General features: G+C 33.7%; 5 protein-coding genes across 6 annotated transcripts in view; 3 read left to right on the forward strand and 2 right to left on the reverse strand.

Annotated features, from left to right (window-relative positions):
• The window catches only part of LOC129795035 (probable asparagine--tRNA ligase, mitochondrial), a 1,173,171-nt gene that overhangs the window by 859,877 nt on the left and 293,586 nt on the right, over positions 1-19,708 (forward strand). The window lies entirely within an intron of this gene.
• LOC129794972 (mucin-2-like) overlaps positions 1-19,708 on the reverse strand; it is an 826,140-nt gene that overhangs the window by 647,904 nt on the left and 158,528 nt on the right. The gene's annotated exons all lie outside the window — the stretch shown is intronic.
• Positions 1-19,708, forward strand: part of LOC129795002 (sodium-dependent nutrient amino acid transporter 1-like) — an 899,230-nt gene that overhangs the window by 585,936 nt on the left and 293,586 nt on the right. The gene's annotated exons all lie outside the window — the stretch shown is intronic.
• Positions 1,189-4,443, forward strand: LOC129795030 (uncharacterized). Its single transcript, XM_055836042.1, has 2 exons — positions 1,189-1,325; positions 2,869-4,443. Exon 2 carries the CDS (start codon positions 2,940-2,942, stop codon positions 4,431-4,433), a length of 1,494 nt encoding a protein of 497 aa, XP_055692017.1. The 5' UTR covers positions 1,189-1,325; positions 2,869-2,939; the 3' UTR covers positions 4,434-4,443.
• Positions 4,539-17,568, reverse strand: LOC129795004 (sodium-independent sulfate anion transporter-like). 2 transcript variants are annotated; one of them, XM_055836008.1, is made up of 6 exons: positions 16,611-17,568; positions 7,143-7,339; positions 6,935-7,046; positions 6,509-6,849; positions 6,065-6,368; positions 4,539-5,940 (listed from the first exon to the last, which is right to left on the reverse strand). In XM_055836008.1, the coding sequence occupies exons 1-6, from the start codon at positions 16,630-16,632 to the stop codon at positions 5,117-5,119; spliced, it is 1,800 nt and encodes a 599-aa protein (XP_055691983.1). In that variant the 5' UTR covers positions 16,633-17,568; the 3' UTR covers positions 4,539-5,116. The 2 variants fall into 2 exon arrangements, with proteins under 2 accessions (XP_055691983.1, XP_055691982.1); XM_055836007.1 differs by lacking the exon at positions 16,611-17,568 and adding an exon at positions 11,787-12,056.

The following is a 19,708-nucleotide window of genomic DNA, read 5'->3' on the forward strand; positions in this document are numbered from 1 at the left end:
AGAGTTCTTTTTCTTTGTAGGTTCATTACCTAAGATCTTGAACTTATTTGGGCACTTAGCGACAAAATGGGTGGTCATTTTGCACACATAGCATTGTTTTGGGGCTTTCGGTGATTGTTGCTGCGGACTAGACTGCACTGGCTTTTTGCTACTCACAGTAGTTCTGTCCGGAGAGTGACTACGCTTCGCTGAATTCGGTGGATTTGATGGAGGATTATTCTGAGCATCCATTTCAAGGCGCAACATATGTTGCAGAAATTCCGTGAGACTGCACGGGCCAATGGATGACAGGATTATTTGATGCCTTGAGTGCTGCAGTCCTCGAACGAGATAATCCTTGATTGCATCATCCGGTAGCTTAATCCTCTTTGCCATCCTCACTGTGGTGTGAAAGTACTCTTCAATTGATTCCTCCGGAAGGCGCTTCTTTGCAATTAGCTTTCCATGGATGTCAGCTGTGTCAATTGTTCTGGGGAAGTTGTTCATTAGCTCCTCCTTGAAGTCCTCCCAACTCGATATACTGTCCATTGAGTACTCATACCATGTCTTTGCAACACCCTGTAGTCGCATCGTTGAGTACAGCAGGAGATGACATGAATCCCATTTGTGGATTTTGCCCAGAAGCTCAATTTGACGGATCCACTCAGATGCGTAGAGATCTCGATTCCTAATGGGGTTAAATTCCTTAATCAGGAGCTCCAATTCACGAGAACTGAGAAGGGTGTGAATGACAGCCTTCTGATCCTGTTGCTGCTGCTGCTGTTGCTGTTGCTGCTGGGATTCCATCTCACGAGCTTTGATGGACTGAGCAAGCATTGTTAGGTATCTTGGATCGAAACTATTGGTCATATTGAAGGATTATCTTTACAACAAAGCCTTCCAAGAGTGCGTCTAATATACTGAAAATAAGGGGAAAAAAAGCTGTCAGATTTTTATAAATTATCGAAGTTTCTTTCTTACTTACCAAACTTTTTTTTTTGTATTTTTTTTCTTTATTGTAAGTATAACTGAATGTCCATTAATAAAACATTATCAATTTCGTTAAAGTATTAAATGAATAGAGCGAATAGAGTAATTTTCTTTAATCATAAAATCGAAACAAAAATTGACACCAACTTTGGATATTTTAATTGTCTTTTAAAATAAGAGAGGCGGTGGACATCCTGATTAGACCAGTTTTTGACGAACTGTCAAAATCGTCGAAATTTATAAACAAAAGTCGGAGTTGGAAGTGAGGGCAGAAAGTAAATAAATTCACATTAAAACGCGAGGAAAATCAGGGTTTTCTCAAAAGAAAATAGCAAAGGAAACTTCTATTATCTGTGGTAAGATGTTATGAGTAACTTTAATCATGTTATTTTGCTTTAAATAAAGAATCCTTGCAGTTTTTTGATTTCTAGAATTTGTCCTGAAACTTTTATGAAATATTATGAAATTGTTTGGAGTCTATGTGATTACTCCATCTATCATAAGTCCTGCATAATTCAGAGACCTCCTTTTGTATTTTACAACTAATCCTGCTGCCGGTCATTGAAAACAATGCGGAGAGCAACATAAGGCTACTGATTCAGTAATTGAATCAGGGACCATTTGTTTAGAATTCGTTGAATTTACTATATTTCACTTTTTCTATGTGATAAAGTGATGTTGGTAGAATTAGAAAATTCTACATCTACAGTTAAGCTGAGTGGATGATCCTTTTTCTTTGAATTTTGACTATTAACCCTTTCGCGTCCATTGGATCATTTGATACATTTAGATTTGGTAGTGAATTTTCAAAATTCAGTATTCTAGAGCTATTTAAGTTCAATTTTCGCACACTATTTTCACACCCATTCGTGAAATATTAAATTATCATGAATTTAAAATAATTCACATTATTCTAAGCATGAATGAAATCAATGTCGTGATAAAAATTTTCTGTTTCATGTGAACGCGAAAGGGTTAAGAATGTTAAAAGCTTCTTAAAATAATTTCAACTTGAAAGAAGAAATGAAAACCTGCTATGTGATGAAGAATCGAGATTAAGAGCTTTGTGCAATCAGCAGGCAAAGAGATTAGCGTCATTTCATGTAGAGAAGGATTCTTATGAAAGGAATCCCTGACACCAGAAAATTCTCAATGAAATTCTAAGTAAAAGCAGCTAAAGTATTTAGCCGGAGAAGTTCCAAAAAGGACTTGAAGAAAGTTCGCATTGAAAGCTCCTAAATAGTTCTCGTTGCGGAGAAATGATTGGGGGCTTTCGTTATGCTGGTAAACGCAAGGGCGTTTTTATGGATAAGAGTGTATTATTCACTTATTCCAACTGCGATCAACGTGTATTAGTTTCACGTTGGCGGAAAATGAGCGCTTTTGTCAATTTTGAACCGGCGATATTTGAAAATGAATTAAAAGCGCCTTTTAATATTCTCCAGCAAATGTAATTCTGCTACTAGAGTGAGACTATGACAATGACTGTCGTCAATAAAACCTCAGGCTAACCCAAATTACACTGAGATTACAGGCTCTCCAATAATTGAAGAAGTAGGATAGAAATAACTTACGCATGAGGGAATTTAGGTTAGTCGAGTTAGTTGAAGCTTAATAATGATCGTGTGTAGAAGCCAGTAAAAGCAATAAGGGTAAAAAAAAAAGAGTTAAGTCTACTTAGGAAGGTTGACACCTTCCTCTTATGCAGAAAAGACTGTTAAAGTTTAAATTATAAAAAAATATTCCGGAACATTATCTATTTGTATTTTTATTGATATTCAGTGAAATTAAGCCGTTTATCCTAATCGAGTTGAAAGTTTGTTCAAAAAAATAAAAGAAAATTTATCGTTTTTTCAAACTTAGATAAATGTACAAAGACAATTCCTTATATTGTTTCAGGAGTAAAATCAGGACAGGAAATAGGACAAAAAATCTTTAAAAAAAAAAACAAGTTGAAGGAATTAATAAAAATGACTAACAATACGTACGATTCGATGTACTATTCCGCATTCCCACATGCAGTAAAGTTGAATAGTGAACAAGGTGTTGATAAAGATGGACAGAAGTTGCTACCACCACAAATTCTGGCACCCAGTGCATTCTGGAGTGAACCGATACCGTCCATGCAGATACCGCCAATTCCGCAACCACCGCAGCTACCGCCTCAGCTACAGGAGCAGCTGCAGCAACCAATGCAGCCGTCTCTGCAGGAGAATCAACTGCAGCAGCTCTTGCTCCTACTGCAGCAGCAACAGAAGGAGATCAAGGAGCAAAAGGAACAACAGCAACATCAGAAGGCAGCGTCATCAAATGTTATCTTCCACACATTTATCGGAGCTCGAGAGATTGAACTTTTAATCAGAGAATTCAATCCCAGTGCTAATAGTGATCTTCTAGCAACGGAGTGGATTAAAGAGATTGAACTGCTGGGGAAGATCTACAAATGGGATCCGTATCTTCTCATGATGTACGGCACTATGCGTCTGGGTGGTGTTGCTCGTATGTGGTATGAGTACTCATTGGAATCAATTAAAAATTGGGAGGATTTTAAGCGAGAGCTGATCAACAATTTTCCACGATCCATTGATTCAGCCGATATCCTTTCTAAGCTCATTGCAAAGAAACGACAAAGCAACGAAACGCTTGAGGAATATTTTCATAGCATTGTGAAGATGGGAAAGAGAATTAAGTTGCCCGATGAGACGATCAAAGAGTACCTAATTCGTGGTCTTGAGCAGTCAAAAGATCAGATTGTTCTCTCCTCTATTGGCCCGTGCAGTCTCACAGAATTTCTGCAGCACATGCAGCGTCTTGAGATGGAATCCAGGCGCAATGGTTCAAGTGGTAGAATTGCTCCTGAGACGCCTGATGCAAGAAAACGCTCACGATCTCCTTCTCCTAGGAGGAATAACAAGAAATCTCGTTCACCGTCTGAGAGATCTTCCAGAGAATCCTTGAGGAATCTTGGCTCCAAAGATCTTGATACAACTGATAGCCATAGAAAACCAACCGGATTCACGGAAAGGCAGCAGGAACGAAGATCGAATTCTCCTCATCGTTTCTCAAACAAAAGGCGCCTTTCTGACGATGAAAGGTCAGACAGAAGTGATTCTAGATCGAGAATCGAAGTCAGATCTTCCAGACCCAATACACGGTCACGTTTGTGTCGTGATTGCAAGACAGACCACGATTTGGCTGAAAATTGTCCTGGAAAAGTACAACGTAAGGCCAAAGCTGATAAATCGGCCCGACTTTGCTACAGCTGCAGGAAGGAAGGACATGTAGTTGCTAACTGTCCTCTGAAGAAGGCAGAAAAAGAGGCGAAATTACGAAAACTCTGGAAGCCCTTGACGCCTGCTGATGAAACTATGAAGAAAGATGACTCGGAAGCCTTAGAGGACTATGAAAGGAACGAAATGGAGTTTTCAATTGAGTTAGGAGGTGAAGGAGACAATGCAGATTAAATGAGATCTGGGAATAAATTGTCGGTACCCATGGATGAACACAATGACTCCATAGGGTAAGTAAAATCTTTTTTTTTTTCTTTTTAATAAATAAAACATGTCGACTCAACAATAAATAGACATTTATTTGGAAAATAAACAAAAATTCTCATGTAAATCACTTTACAAATTCGTACGGCTTCTTTCCTGTAATAGGTATACTGTATGGAATGCTATAAACTGAATTTAATTAAAGATCTTCATACATCGAATTGCTCTAAAACTGACTAACAGTGCCATCTTTCCAAAATGATATTGGAAATCGAAGATAAAGGCGTTGTTTGTCAGTTTTATAGCAAGAAGGAGCAGACCTTTTCAATGACTCTCAATGCTGTCTAAATATCGTCCCATAAAATGTTACTGCAAAGCCGCCATTTTGTTTTCTTCATTGACGATTTCGGTCTTCGGGATTTTAAATGTTAGGTTAGGTGTAGTAATCTAGTAAGTACTACTAGTCTTTTTTAGGAGTCCTCTTCAAATCTTGTAGAGAGATTCAAAACTCCTTCAAATTCAGGTAAAAATCGAGAAAATTCAATAATCTTACAGCATTGACAGTCACTGAAGGTGAAGCTTTTTTTTGTAAAGAGTAACCAACTCACAGCTCATACACTGGAAAAACAACTTATATGGCATACAAGGAGATTTTAACTGCAAGAAATGCCATTGATGTAGTCCTGCTTATCATTCTGCCATAATTTAACTAGATCATCCATATTTTCGACTCGCTTAAAAAGTGCCCCAAATTCTGGACTAAGTCGCCACGCCAGGGCAACTGTTTGTCTGGGCCAGTTCCAGAAGAGGACAGACTTGCCCAGAATCTTGAGGTCTCCAACCAGGGAGTTGAGGTTCATTGCTACAGTAACATCAATACTCTGTACGTAGTGCCCATTGATGACAATCAGACTCACTGCATCGGGTGCATTGACAGCATACTTGAGTACTTTGTACTTGAAGTGCTCTGCCGCTGAGAAGACTAAACTCTGATCAGGAGACACAACGAGGATCTCCGTGTCGATGATTTTGCACACATCACGTGTTGTGTTGGGTCGTGCGGTGGTGTAGAGGACAAAGAGTAAATTAACCCCAACACCGATTACAATTCCATACTCAAGTCCTAGGATCAAGCAGGATAGGAGAGTAACCAGAAAGGGTACTACCTCTATTCGTCGCGTTCGCCAGAGCTTGATTAGCAGTTCATACTCAACCATGGAGAACATGGCAGCTAAGATTACAGCAGCTAGTGTAGTCTTGGGGATAAAGTAGAATGTCTGAGCTAGGAAACCGAGGGCAAGGAGGATCAGGATGCCTGTGAAGACTCCTCCGAAGGTTGTTTTGACGCCGCTCGTGTTGTTAACTGCTGTCCGCGTGAAAGAGCCCGTAATTGGCATTGAGAGAACGAATGATCCCATTATGTTGCATGCCCCAAGAGCGATCATCTCCTGAGTAGCATCAACAGTTTTTCCCTTTGCTGGAAAAAACAAAAAGATGATAATATTTAAATAAATATGTAGGCAATATAGGTTAATTTGGTAGATGCGTCTAGTAGTTAGAACACAGTAAGATGAGGAAGCAAGCCTTTGGCAAAAACTTACAGAAAGCCTTTGCAACGGCAACACTCTCAAGAATTGATACCATGGGGATGGCTATGATGCTTGATCCAAGCGTGTGGATCATTTCGCTAAAATGGACCGTTTCATTGGCCACAATTGTGGAGAAAGGCGGTGGCTGGAATGACGGAAGACCCGATGCGACGTTTCCAGTTAACGCAAAAGGTGTTTCATTGTTGAATTTGTAGAGAAGATACGCAAGAACCGTGCCACTGATTACAGCCAAAGCATTCCGAGACAGAGACAAGTATCTGAAGAATAATCTCCATTTTTGAATACTGCCCAATCGCTGTAAAAATAAAGAAAAGAATAAGATCAGGAATATACTTTAAAGTCTGAGAAGTTGGCCTTGTGGCTTGAAAAGGCTGGGGCCGTAAAGCTTTAAAATAAAAAAATAAAAAAAGTCTGAGAAGATTAAAAGGATCTAACCTTGAGAATAAGCAGAAATACAACAGTACAGATACCAAGAACTGAATCCCAGAGTTTAATATAAGTTATGTTTCGAAAGAAATTACTCCAGGCTTCAATGAAGTCATTCGCATGACCAGGGAGGCCAAAGAGGGATTTCAGTTGAGTACTGGCAATCGTTATGGCAGCTGCTGATGTAAAGCCCGCCGTTACGGGGATTGAGATGAATTGCACGAGAAAGCCCAAATTTAATACTCCCAAGAGAAAGATCACAATGCCACTTAGGAAACAACTTAATACTGCATAGTCAGGACTTGCTGTCACATAGTGAGCAACCATGAGCGACATTATAGCTGTAGGACCTAGAAAACAAAAACCAGATAAGGATTTTTTTTAGTTAGAAGGATGCGTTTTTTTTAAAAGTTATTTGTCAGTGAAAGGAATTACCTATAGTGATATCCTTACAGCTTCCAAAAATAAAATACATAAAGCACCCCATAAATCCAGAGTAAAGTCCATATTGTGGCTCTAAACCAGCCACAACTGCGTATGCTATTCCCTAAAAAAATGAAGAAGAGATGTTTAAATTAGTTCTGTCGTGTCAAAAAATCACAAACAAGTTGAATTTGAAAAAAAAATCATTAAAATTAAATACCTGTGGAATGGCTGTTAGTCCCACCGTCAAGCCCGCCACAAAGTCTGAGAATAAATAATTCAATTGGTACTTTGGTAACCAATTTAGGACGGGTAGTCTCTTCAGAAGAGTTGATTTGTCACACAATCCATTGATTTGTCTTCGTAAAACCGGAAGAATCTCTGGGAATTCTTCACTAAAATCCTCAGGAGGGGCTTCTGCAGAACAAATGAGAAAAATTATGTTAATTTTTTTTCTTAAATTAACAAAAAAAATGCCGAAAGTATGAAAACGGATGGAGGTGCATGTTTGTAATTTCCGCAAACAATCTATATTATTTTAATAGCTCTATTAGTGAATGTTTTTTTCTCGTTTTATATAATTTTTTTCAAAATGAAAAAAATCCCAATTTATCAACACTTTAATGTTTAATTCCTCCATGAATGAGAACATTGAATTTTTCCCTCTATTTTCCGGTAAATTAAATCTAATTTGCTTAAAAAGATGTACAATGTGCGCCTATTAATGTAACATGTCCAAAAATTTTTTGTGGCACATCTTTAAGCGTTTCAAAAATAAATAAATCTTTTTTCCGCCTATATGGTTAGTTAAATTTTTAACACTCCTCTGTCTCTTGTTTGAAGATCACTCAGCCTTAAGCTTTTTTGTTGTTGTATGTATTCTTCTAAAAGATTAGCTTTGCAATTTTACGCTACACTGTCATTTTCCTTTAGTCATGACCATTTTGCAAATTATGAGATGATAATAAGTGGTGCAAATAGGGAATTGAAATGGGGCTCCAAGAAAGCTTCTTCTTCACCCACAAACGTGTGACTTTGCCTCATCCATCAGCATGACTCAGAGTCTCTGTAAAATTTATTTTTTTACAACAGAAAAATTCAAAGAAAAAAAGGTCGCGCGGTAGTTTTCCCAAATCACGAATTTTTGTGATTGATCTCTTAAATAAATAATTCCGCGAAACATCCTCCTCATGTGAATCCCCAGAGCAAGAAATGAATAAATATTTTGTATGTCAATAGAAAATTGTGATTTGGCAGGTAATCAAAATGCACAAAACCACCAGAATTATTTTCAATTGAGCGTGATTTTTTTTTATAAGAAAGGTAGTTGAAGTGCTCGTTATTAATGCCATTTTTATTGGGGAATTTTTAATTTTTTTTTACATGAGGTAATGAAAACTGAGAATCGAGAACGATTGAAGAAGGAAAGGTCTACAAATCTGACCAGATGCGTAGCAAAAAATCTATTCAGAGGCGTTTTTGCATTTTTTTTTAAGTTAAACACGTTAAAAATAAATTAAAAGATGACTTCAAATCTATTTTTAAACATTTGACATTTCTCTTCTAACGTTTGATGTTAGTATTGAACGTAAACAGTTTTTGTTTATAATTTTCGACAAAGTTTTTCGAACACTTAACATTCGTTATAATTTGTGACACTTGTTTTCAAACAGTTGTCATCTTAACGTTTGTCATCAAGGGCATGGCAGACATAAAAAAATTGAGGCGTCCGTCGCTTCTGATCTGACTGAAAATCTGACCAGATGCGTAGCAAAAAATCCGTTTAAGGAGGTGTTTTGAATATTTTTTTTGAAATCTAAAGATATTGAAAATGGATTGAAAGATGATTCGACATCTCTTTTCACACGTTTGACGTCAAGTAAAAATATGGAAAATCAATGTTTAGTTTGCTGAACTGTCAAATTGCCTCATGAAGTTGCATGTATTTTAAAAGACATGACAACGTTTGACGTATTTTTTATAAGTTTGACTTTATTTTTTCTAACGTTAGACGATGCTTCTTTAACATTTGACGTATCAAGGTTGTTCTTTGTAACCGTTGACAATTCTTTTAAATCTTTATCGTGCCTTTCTGTCTTTTGTGCTTTCTGCAATTAAAGAGAAGAAAGACACAATTGTGACGTAATTGTGTGCATTTTTAACCCTTTGGAGGATTTTGCTGGCCAAAGTGGCAAATTCGGCTTTTTTTCAATCGCCCCAGAATTAAAATCTATTTAACATTTCTTTGTATAGGGGAGTTTCATTACTTCATGATCGTCGAAAGAAAACTTTTGGGGTTAGAAACTTCGATCCTCCAAGTGTTAAGCAAGTTTTTTTTAAGCATTTAAAAGAAATTTTTTCTAATAAACATCGTTAAAGAATTTTGAAATTCAAAATTTATTATAAAAGAGGGTACTATGGCCAAAGTTCCTTAAGACTATTGATTTGCATCACAATAAATTTGTTGCTTAGTGTCTACTTTTTTCTGGTATTTGCCCACTTCTTACGATAGATTACCAAGGACTGATATGAAAATATTCGCTCTCTCAGATCCTTGAGATTTTCGCTATCACTATTGACAACGAAGAGGCTCTATAAGTGAAAAAAAATCTCAATTCGATGAGTGGCCAATAAATCTTCCGCATCTCCCCACGCAAGAAACAAAATATTATTTTTATTGGAGTATGATTAGAGCGCATACCTCTAAAAATGAAATAGGAAAACATTGATATGAGAGATGAAATTGCGATTAGAATCCAAACAAAAACAAGCCAATTGAAAAATTTCCACGCGGGAAGCAAAAAAAAAGTCATTCATGAACAAAAATATTATACAACAATGTGAAGACTAAAAATTGTTCTGTCTATTTTACATAAATATGGTATATTGTACATAAATCTTCTCATGTCCGATAAGAGCATTGAAAAGAGAAGCTGTCTGGGAAAAATGTGTCCCAATTGATAAATGAAGAAGAGGGAATAGATCTCAGCGTGACTTTTACCACAACAATAAAATGATCACATTTTAATCTTCTCTTTTGTGTACTGCATGCAACGAATGAGAATTATTTTGTAATCTAAACAATTCATTTAGCGACAAGATTATTTTTCTATCTCCCGACGAGAATGTCTCCAATTAACACACAGCTATCAGATGGCACGCGTTTTATTCGCTGATACCGGATGAGATGCCAAATCATAAACATTTTCTTGTCGCCGTGCGATAACATACAATCTTGTTGAGTTTTTCTTTTGAATGAGAAAAAAAATCTCCTTCCTCTTCTATCAGCTACAAAAATCTCATGGCATTTGCAAAGCCGGGGAGATCATGCAATAAAATGCAATTGAATTGGAGATTTTATTTATCAATGCAACTGATGTGCAAAAAAAATACGTACAAAATACTTGGGAGGGCATTATTTAACTGCGTTTAACCTCACATTGCATTAAAGTTTAGAGCAATTTCGCACTCAACCTAGATGAAAATTAGGTGAACTTACTCAATTTGACGAAATAATTCCTCTAAAGATCTAGATTATGAGGAATATTATATTTTTTTTTGTAACGTAAACGCCCTGACTCATTGGCTAGTGAATGTTAAACTGCTCATAGAGTGAACCTTTGGAGGATCAAAAATTCTAACCTCAAACATTAATCTTAATTTGCTGTCAAAAAGAAAATGATTTTTCAAATTTTCTTTCGACGAAGTAATATAAGTTCCCAACATAAAAAAAATATAGCATTTATCAGGCAAAGTTAGATAGATTTTGTTCTATGGCGGTTTAGAATGAAAAAATCATAGCTAAATGTCGAATTGGTAGCGACTAACAGTTCTGCCCCAATGGTCCTAATCAATTCTGTGATTGTTCCTAATCAGTCACATTATATCCTAGATCAATTAAATCCGATTAAAATGGAGCGCCCTTGCTATTTTAGAAAACCGCTAAGATTCAAATCGATTGATTTTCGAATTTTCTTCGAATTTCAGTAGTTTACGTTTTTTATATTCGATTTTGATCAAATAACTGTCAACGACCAATAAAGTCAGATACAGAATATTTATTCCATTGAATTCTCGATCATTTCTCACACAAAATATATTCATAGAACTTTTTTGCACAAGTTTTGCGTATTTCTAACATGGAAAAATTATTAATTCAATTTTTAAGTTCGGAAAATAAAATGTTTTGCGTTTGGGTTAACCTATGAGTCAATTGTCACAAAAGGGTTAAGATTTTGCGCATAGAATATGCCATTGTGCCCAATCACAGTTCTTTACTGATTTGTTTAAAACATCCTTTAAGGTTCCATTAAAAGGGATATGCTTTATTAATTTTAAATTTTTATATGTCTAATAGGTTAAAATATTGTGTAAATATTAAATTAATTCATTGCCTACTTCATTTAAAATTAGTACAAAAAAACCGCCAATTTTCTCCATCAAATTGTGCTGCACAGTGTAGTAGGAACAATATTGTTTGTATGAGGTGCGAAACTCATTTTTTTTAATGTTAATTCAAAATGCAATATTGATGTTTTAATTGTCTATGAAAAAATAAGTTATTCTGCGTTATATTCAATTGTGTTTAGTTGAAAAAAAAACAGCAATGCGTTGCATAATTATGTATTGTTTGAGATTGAAAAGTCAATGTCTAGGACATTGAATTTTACGCACGTTCCTCGACATTTTTCCTTGCTTTGGCAAAATCTCTCAAAGCTCAACTTGACCCATTTTATTTATTAACTTTTTTTGTAAATTAAAAATTCTCGCAGATAAATCTCTCATAGACAAGCTGACAAAGCTCCACGAAATGAGGGAGGAAATGGCACACACCCCAAATTTGGAAAAGTGTAATAAAATTTACCTTTTCCGGTCACTGTTATTGAATTTCTCGTGAATACCATTATTCCTGGTTTAGTAGGAGAAAAAACCAGGCACAATTTTTAACAATTTTTCACCACTTTTTGCGAAATTTTATCTCAAAGTTCTGATCTTTATTAAAAAAAAAACATCCACTGAAAATTTGTTAATTTAGTCACTGAATTGAGTTCTTTTTTGTGTATCAAAGCGCGTTGGGTGATCCAGCAGTACGTTCGACTTCAATCAAAGTATAAATTCAACTGATGAGACGTCCAGTACGCGAAACGATCGTACTTTTCGCGCTTATCATGTCCGCTTCGTTTCAACGTTTTGAGAATATATTGAGAATAAAATGCTTTTGCTGAAATTTCCCGATTTTGCTTTTTCCCTCCCCGAATCCCATCCAATAAGCCAATCCGGAAAATTTTTTGCTTCAAGTGCGAAATATAAAATAAAATGGAATTTGTGGCATTTTGCAAAAAAAGCATAAAAATATTCGAATGCACTGATAAAAAAATCATCAAAATATTTCCTTGAAACCTTCTCAATTTAATTTTTTTCACATCAAGTGGTGGGCTATGCCCTTGAAAAATTCAGAACACTAAACTTAATAAGAAAGCCCAACACAAATCACTAATTTGGGTTACAACTGATAAAGAAGCTCAATAGAAAATGTTCTGTGTGTAATTGAATGAAATTTATCAGTCATATAAGCGGAGTAAGTGCCCCACAAGGTATTTATGTGTATTTACAAAAGATATCACCATCTATTGCGATAGTTAGCTTATCGTCGTCGGTGCAAAAACCATATTATGATTGCAAACCAAATTAGCGTGGGAGAAGAGCTTCCCATCGAACTCTTCAAGCCACCCATTGTAATAAATCTAAAAGTGATCCCTCAAATCTTGATACGTTTATTGATTAGTTTAATCGGTTTAATCACAAAATCGATGACTTCAAATGTTAGTATTCAAACTTTCAGGTAATATTTCCTTGAAGATCAAAAAAATTGTTTGAAGGCTAAAACTTACTGTGAAAAAATTTAAAGAGAGGATTCTTAAACATTATTGATAAAAACAATACAAAATCAACCGTTAGAATAAACGTGAAAAGTTAGGAGGTAAATGTCAAAAAGGAACATCAAAAATTACAACAGAAACGTCAGACGTTAGAAAAGAAAGGTTAAAGATATAAAACAAATGTCAAATATAAAAAAAGAAACGTCAAATGTGGAAAAAACACGTCAAACAAAACAAACGTCAATTGTTAGAAAGGAAACGTCCTAAAAAGAAAGTGAAATGATAATTAGAAACGTTAAATATTAGAAAAGGAATGTCAAACGTTAATAGAGAGTGAAATAATAAAAATTAAACGTTAAAGGTTTTTAAATGTAACGTCGAAGGTTATGAAAGAAATGTCAAATAAGGAACGTCAAACGTTAGAAAATAAATGTCAAAGTCTAGAAAAAAAAACACTAAATATGTATTAGAAAAGGACCGCCAAAAGTAATATCACGTGAGAATATAAATGTTAAAAAAAATGTCAAACAACAACCCTTAAACTGAATTACAATTATCTCGCAATAGAGAATCATCAATGATGATGGCATCTTCTTCATCATAGAAATAAATTATTTAATTAATTATCTCGCAATCTCAAAAGGACCTTAATCAAAAGTCCTTTAGTTTAGTTGGTTGCACTCAAATCCAACAAAGAAATTTTTTCGAGTGTTCTAAATGCATTTTAATTTTAAATAAACCTACAAATAAAATTTTCTTATCTACTTTCTTTTGAATTTCCTGCAAAAATCACCTACGCAAGAAAAATTTGGTGGATTAATTGTGTTGTTGTGTTGAGTGTGAAAGGAACGTGACTTTAGCCGTTTCTTTAAAAATTCCCTAAAAGTAGGCAAAATGTTGGGAAAATTATGAGAATTACGCGGGATATTCTAATTCCGTTAAAAAAGTTAGTTTTTTTTAGTATTTTATTTTATAATTCAATAATAATCTCTTGAGTTTTCTCACAAAGTCCTGAATGTTTTTCTCATATTTTTTTTTAAATAAATTTTCTTATTTTTATCCACATGAATATTGGACAAAACAACATAACATTAATATTTCATAATTTATTTATGTTTTATAGGAAAGTGAAAGAATTTTTTAAATTCATTTTTTAATTGACTGAATGTTCTAAAAAATCCTAATTTTATATAAAAAATACTAAAATTGTGTAATTACCTGCCAAATTCTAATTCAAAAGTTCCGCCGTTACATATTAGTAACATCTCTTATTTTAAGAGTCGGACTTGTCCATGGATTAATGTAAGATCTTTTATTATTTCTGGAGTTCTCATGAGAATGTCAAGGTCTCCATTTACAACTGAGATGTAAACTAATTATAATAAAGAATTTGATTTCTTTTTGCGACAGAGTCAAAAATTTTATATAAAAACACAACAATCACGTGGGAGGAATTAACATTGAAATTTTCTTGCGAAAAAAAATGTGGATTTGACTTTAAAAGAAGTTTCAGTGGCGACATTCGGACAACAAGGAAATGCATATATTAATTTAACAACACTAAAAAATTAATTTTTCTGCATCTTATGACATACACCTGTTGTGAATTTTTCGGAAGGACGATAGGTGAGATATCTACAATTTCAAATTAAATTATACTCACTTTCAATAACTTCATGTGGCAGTATATTAATTTATTGAAATGTGAATTTATTGACACGCTCTCCTTTTCTTGTTTACAAAACACGATGCATAATTTATTGAATGTGTGATGAATCGAAAGAAAAAAAACAGCAAGAGCAGACTTTTTTCTCTCTCTCAAGTAAAAAAAGTAATATTAAGCTCAAGACCAAGGTGATGAAGTAATTTTAAAGGAGCCACGAGAATTGCCATTACAGACACGTTTATTTTCTGCTCACTCATCTCATTACCTTTTGGCTATTTTTTTCTTTAAGTAGAGGTATTACATGAATTTTGATACGCAATGGCCCAATCAAAGGTAAATGCTTTAATGTTTTTTTGTTAACCCATTTTTGTTTTCATGTCCACCCACGTAATTTGAGTCTTTTTGTTGTTTTCCTCAATTTCGTAGCAATATTGTGACTTGACTTTATTATTTACTTATTTAATTGAGATCATTGTCTTTTACTTAAAAAAATGAGTTGCAGCTCTTTGAATTAAAATAAAGTATGTAAATAATATTGAGAGGTTCTTACAGGGGTGGCCATGAAAATAGAGCATTGTAGTACCTTTTGTGGGAGCTAAACTGATCCTCCTTTAGGTTGAAGAACAAAAAGAGAGTTAATCTTAATACAAACAACACAATGGGGCTGTATTAAACAAACAATACTTTAATCAATAACATATTTGTCCAAATGTCGCGTGAAATTTATGTATATCGATGCGTAATGAATTTTATTTGCTTTTCCCTAGAATTTATACATATTCAACGTTTGTTTTTTATTCCTATTAATTCTTAAATTATGCTATGTAACGTCACGAATTTATTTATTTTTTCTTTTTCGTAAAAAAATTGTCATGCTGCTGGGTTCTTATTTATTGAAATTGGCCAAGTCATCAGACGACAGGTAAGATGTTTTTGGAAGAGAGTGATTGTTAAAATTTAAATTTGCCATAGCTGTGCGTCGAAATCAGCGAAACATCGGATAAATTTTGAAGCAGAAAATTATTAGACAACAAGTTAATTAACTCTGAAAGATATTAAATAGTTTTAGAAAAGCACATTTAATTGAATTAAAATGTTGATTTTTCATTTAGAAAATTCAAAATGGCTGCCATCCGCCATTTTGGCATTCTACCGCTGTAGCTCGGAAGCTGAAATTTAATTAGTCTAGCAGACACCACCAAAAAATTAAGCAATTATAGCGTTGTTGGCAAGTTTGACTTGTTTTTACTTTATTACTCGAAAACTGATTTTCGGATTTTACTTAGGTTTTGAATGAAAGTTACTGAGAAACCATTCAAATGCATAGAACACATTAAATTCGAAAAACGATCATGAAAAGATGTGGCGCCACCAATCCAACAAAAATTTTGTTTTTTCTTTAACAATAAAAATTCTATTGAACCGATTTGGATAAAAATTTCATAGAAAATGTTAAAATTGATTTAAAAATCGTCTATAAAAATCAGTTCTTCACTAATATTATAAAAAAAAATTCCCAAAACTCAACTTCAGTAACTTGAGACAGTAACACCGAAAGTCACGAGAATTAGTTCTAAAACTCTTTGAACAAAGAAAATTTTCAAAATGTACTAAATAGACTAAATATAGTACAAACGTGTAAATCTGGGTTTAAAGAAATCTCAAAATTTTTAATATTTAATTGGTTTAAAATAAACCAAAACAATCGTATGAAGGTATTGTGTATGTACATATATTGCAATACATTGCTTGCTTCATCATTTTTGAATCACTTTCTCACACACAATTGCAAGAAATGCCACCACGCGAGTTCATTGAGCTCATGCTGGGAGCAAAGGGGCGAGCATACAACAGCACATTAACAATAAGGTCAAGGTCGAATGGTTTTTTCTTTTATTATGTATATAAAGAACAATTAAAATAAAGAAGCCGGAAGAAGTGGGAAGAGATAAAAAAATAATCTTTTTAAAACGTGCCGAAAAAATGATAATTTCCACGTACATATTTATTTTTTGGTTCAGTTAAGAAAATATTACGGCAAAGATGTGAGAGTTGGGATAAAATTTTAGAATTTAGTTTTCTTTTGCCGAGAGATAGCGTGTGAAAAAATGAAATATTCTTATCAGTTTTTGCCTTAACTCACCGCCACTAATTCCAGTGTACATTTTTCCGTTTTTCTTCTTCTGTTGAGATTAGCAAAATGCTCACAAAACGATCAAAGGCAATTCTTTGGAATAAATTCGTTCTTTAATATTTGTCTTATTTCTTTATTTAATTTTGGCACACAGTGTTATTATTTTCTTTAATTAACACGTCACAGTGAATAGTCACAGAATAAACTGATATGTTGCGTTAAATTTGGTTCAAATTTAAATGTACAGTTGACTTAAAAAAATAACTCAATTTGTCCACACGCAACAAAGTCTTCTGAAGAATATTCTGCGTTCATGCATAAATTTTTTCTTCCTATAAAGGTACCTTTTATTTCACAATTTCCATCTCTCTGTCTCACCCTCTCTCTCTCTCTCTCTCTACTTTTGCCTCCAATTCATGAAAAACGCATGAGGTCACAGAGTTATATAAATTTAATTGAATATATTTTATAAATAATATATTATTTTTTATTAATTTTCTCAGTCACTTCAATTATTTCCACTTATCATCACATTTACTCTCATTGAGATAACAACAGCAAAACCACACTGAGGGGGTATTAAATTTCACCAGAAAAACACATTAACTAAATAAAGTAACTTTGAATTAACTAAAGTCAAACATTAAATGACGATTTAGGGGGAAAAGAAAAATTTTCCTTTACTTCCCACTTGTATCAATAAATTCAATTTAATTCGTCACACCACGAAGAAAGAAAAAAAAAACTTTTCCTTTGAATATATTTGTCGTACGTGTTTCTTTCACAAAATCCCTACAAGTGGTGTCAATTCGTAGAAGAGGGTCTGCTCTGTGCAGAGCAGCTGAGAAGAAGTGTTGCGACTGATGCCTTCGCGTGTTGTGACGATAGTGGATACCCATGCGGTTGGATTTCTCAATAAAAAAAAATAAGCAACAAGTGTGTGGATGAGTCGACGGTGGTATTATATTGAAAATCCAGCTCTAACTTGTGGGGAATAGTGTAAATAAATTCATCTACAGTTGCCAGCAATAAAATTGGATCAGCGTACCAAGGTTTCCGCGCACGTAGTGCCTGTTGCTGCGCCGGAAAACGCCTGCAAGTGAGAATTTTCTTTTATTCAGATTGTTGATTTTATTTACATTTTGCAACCATCATTCCAACACGCTTTTATTTTCTGTTCATTTTTTGCTTTATTATCTAAATCGATAAGAAGAGTGACTTACTCAGCAAAAGAGAATTCCCACAGATTGCGATTTGCTGCCGTAGGCTTGGTATCAGTATGTGATAGGTAAAAAGGTGATATCTTCAGAGATTTTTTTTGCACTTGAAAAATGGTTTTCCCAAAATAGAAAAAATTATCTATTTTGTAGAGATATTTTAGAAAAGAATTTTTTAAACTAACTTTTATAACGTCTTTGAGTCTTTAAAAATAATACTTCAAATAAAATTTTATAAAGGTTTGTATTCATTTTAGGCTCTCATGATAAACCTTGGAAAATACTAATACATTAAATTGAAACTTGGTTTTGGAAAATCTTGAAATATTTAACAGTATAGAATATTTCTAATTTCATCTATACGAAAAAAATTCTTAAATAATAGCCAGGTGATTTGGAAAAAAATATTTTAAAGTTTTTAGAGCTAGCTAGAGTCATGAAAATTGACACAAATATTCTTTAGATAATTCTAAAGAAAGGTGTAGCCAATTTTTCAATGTTTGACGATCCTTTTTAACGTTTCTTTTTAAATCTTAACGTTTTTTATGACATATGAAGTTTGTTAAAATGTGTCTTTACCAGCGTTTGACATAATTTTATCGTTTGACGTTTTTTTTCTTCGTTCGTTAAAATTTCGTCTAATGTTCGACGGCTGTTTTTCTTAACGTTTAACGTTTCATAAGTTAAATGGTGCTTATTTCAACGTCTGATGTTATCTTGTTCTAAACATTTGACGTTCGTCTTAATTTTTGAAGCTTTTTTCAGCCAAATTTGTGCTGAACCTTCTTCAAATTTTGCCACAGATGAATTTTAGAGTAATGAAAAAATCCCATCTTGTAAGTGAAATTTGTCAGTTTATTGCCTTGACTCCGCTGTACCCTTTATTTTCAACGTTTTTTTATTTTTTAAAGATTTAACGTTTGAATTTTTACGTTTATAATCTCAGTTTTCTAACATTTAACGATTATTTTAACGCGTGACATTTCTCTTTTACCAAATTTAACGTCTGACATTCCTTCTCTAACGTTTGACGTTTCTTGTCTAAGCTTAAAAGTATCTTTTAAATGATTGTAGCATCTTTCGAGTTTTTCTCGAGAACAGCAATGTTTTCAGTGCCTAGTTTAAATCTTGAAATGATGTCATGAGGGCCTAAAAATAAATAAACTCCTTTATTCATCTAACGCTGCATTGTTTCATTATCAGAATAGAAGTTGCTTATCAGTGTGCATTTAAGCAAATATTTGAACAATTGACATGATTAAGGTAATAAGCGCGGAATAACAGAAACAAAAGAAATCGTATAAAGTTCACAAAGCTCGTGCATAGAGACAGCTGCATAATTTTAAAAAATAGAATAAAAGAAACTCAGCAAAGGCTACAGATAAATGCGATTGAGAATAAGAAGAAGTCAACAGTAGGGCCTCGCAGTACGGCTTCAAAATTCAAATAAGGTCTTGTGCTAAAAATGAATTATTCTTCATATTCCGGATTTTACAGTGAATTAATTAAAAGGGGTTGATTTTTAAAAGGTTTTTAAGTCAGTTATAATTAAAAAAAAAAACTACCTCGATTTTTTGAAATGTAAAACTTCTCAACGTTTAGAATTTGAATATTTGACTAAATAAAATCATCAGAATTTTCTCTAAATATTGTGATAAACAAACCAACTGTTCTAATCCTTCTATGTTCCATATGGTCACGAAAGGGTTAACAATATTTATTTCTGTCTTTAGCAATATGTATCTGCACAATTCCCAAGAATTTTAGATTTTCTTTACCCTTATTTGAATAAATATTATATATTTTATTCTAATTCAAAGAGAAAAACAATTTTATTATTTCTTTAATCATTTTTTCTTTATTACATAAAATTTTCTACAAACATGAATT

Source organism: Lutzomyia longipalpis, chromosome 4, assembly GCF_024334085.1.
Source record: "Lutzomyia longipalpis isolate SR_M1_2022 chromosome 4, ASM2433408v1".
Classification (NCBI taxonomy): Eukaryota; Metazoa; Arthropoda; class Insecta; order Diptera; family Psychodidae; genus Lutzomyia; species Lutzomyia longipalpis.

Bases quoted from the DNA above. Each gene is read 5' to 3' on its own strand.
- LOC129795030 (XM_055836042.1), top strand. From the start codon at position 2,940: ATGACTAACAATACGTACGATTCGATGTACTATTCCGCATTCCCACAT.
- LOC129795004 (XM_055836007.1), bottom strand. From the start codon at position 11,826: ATGGTATTCACGAGAAATTCAATAACAGTGACCGGAAAAG. The intron at 7,047-7,142 runs GTATTTAATTTT...TCATTTTTTTAG, and splicing joins GACTAACAGCCATTCCACAG to GGAATAGCATACGCAGTTGT. The intron at 6,369-6,508 runs GTTAGATCCTTT...TTATTTTTACAG, and splicing joins TATTTCTGCTTATTCTCAAG to CGATTGGGCAGTATTCAAAA.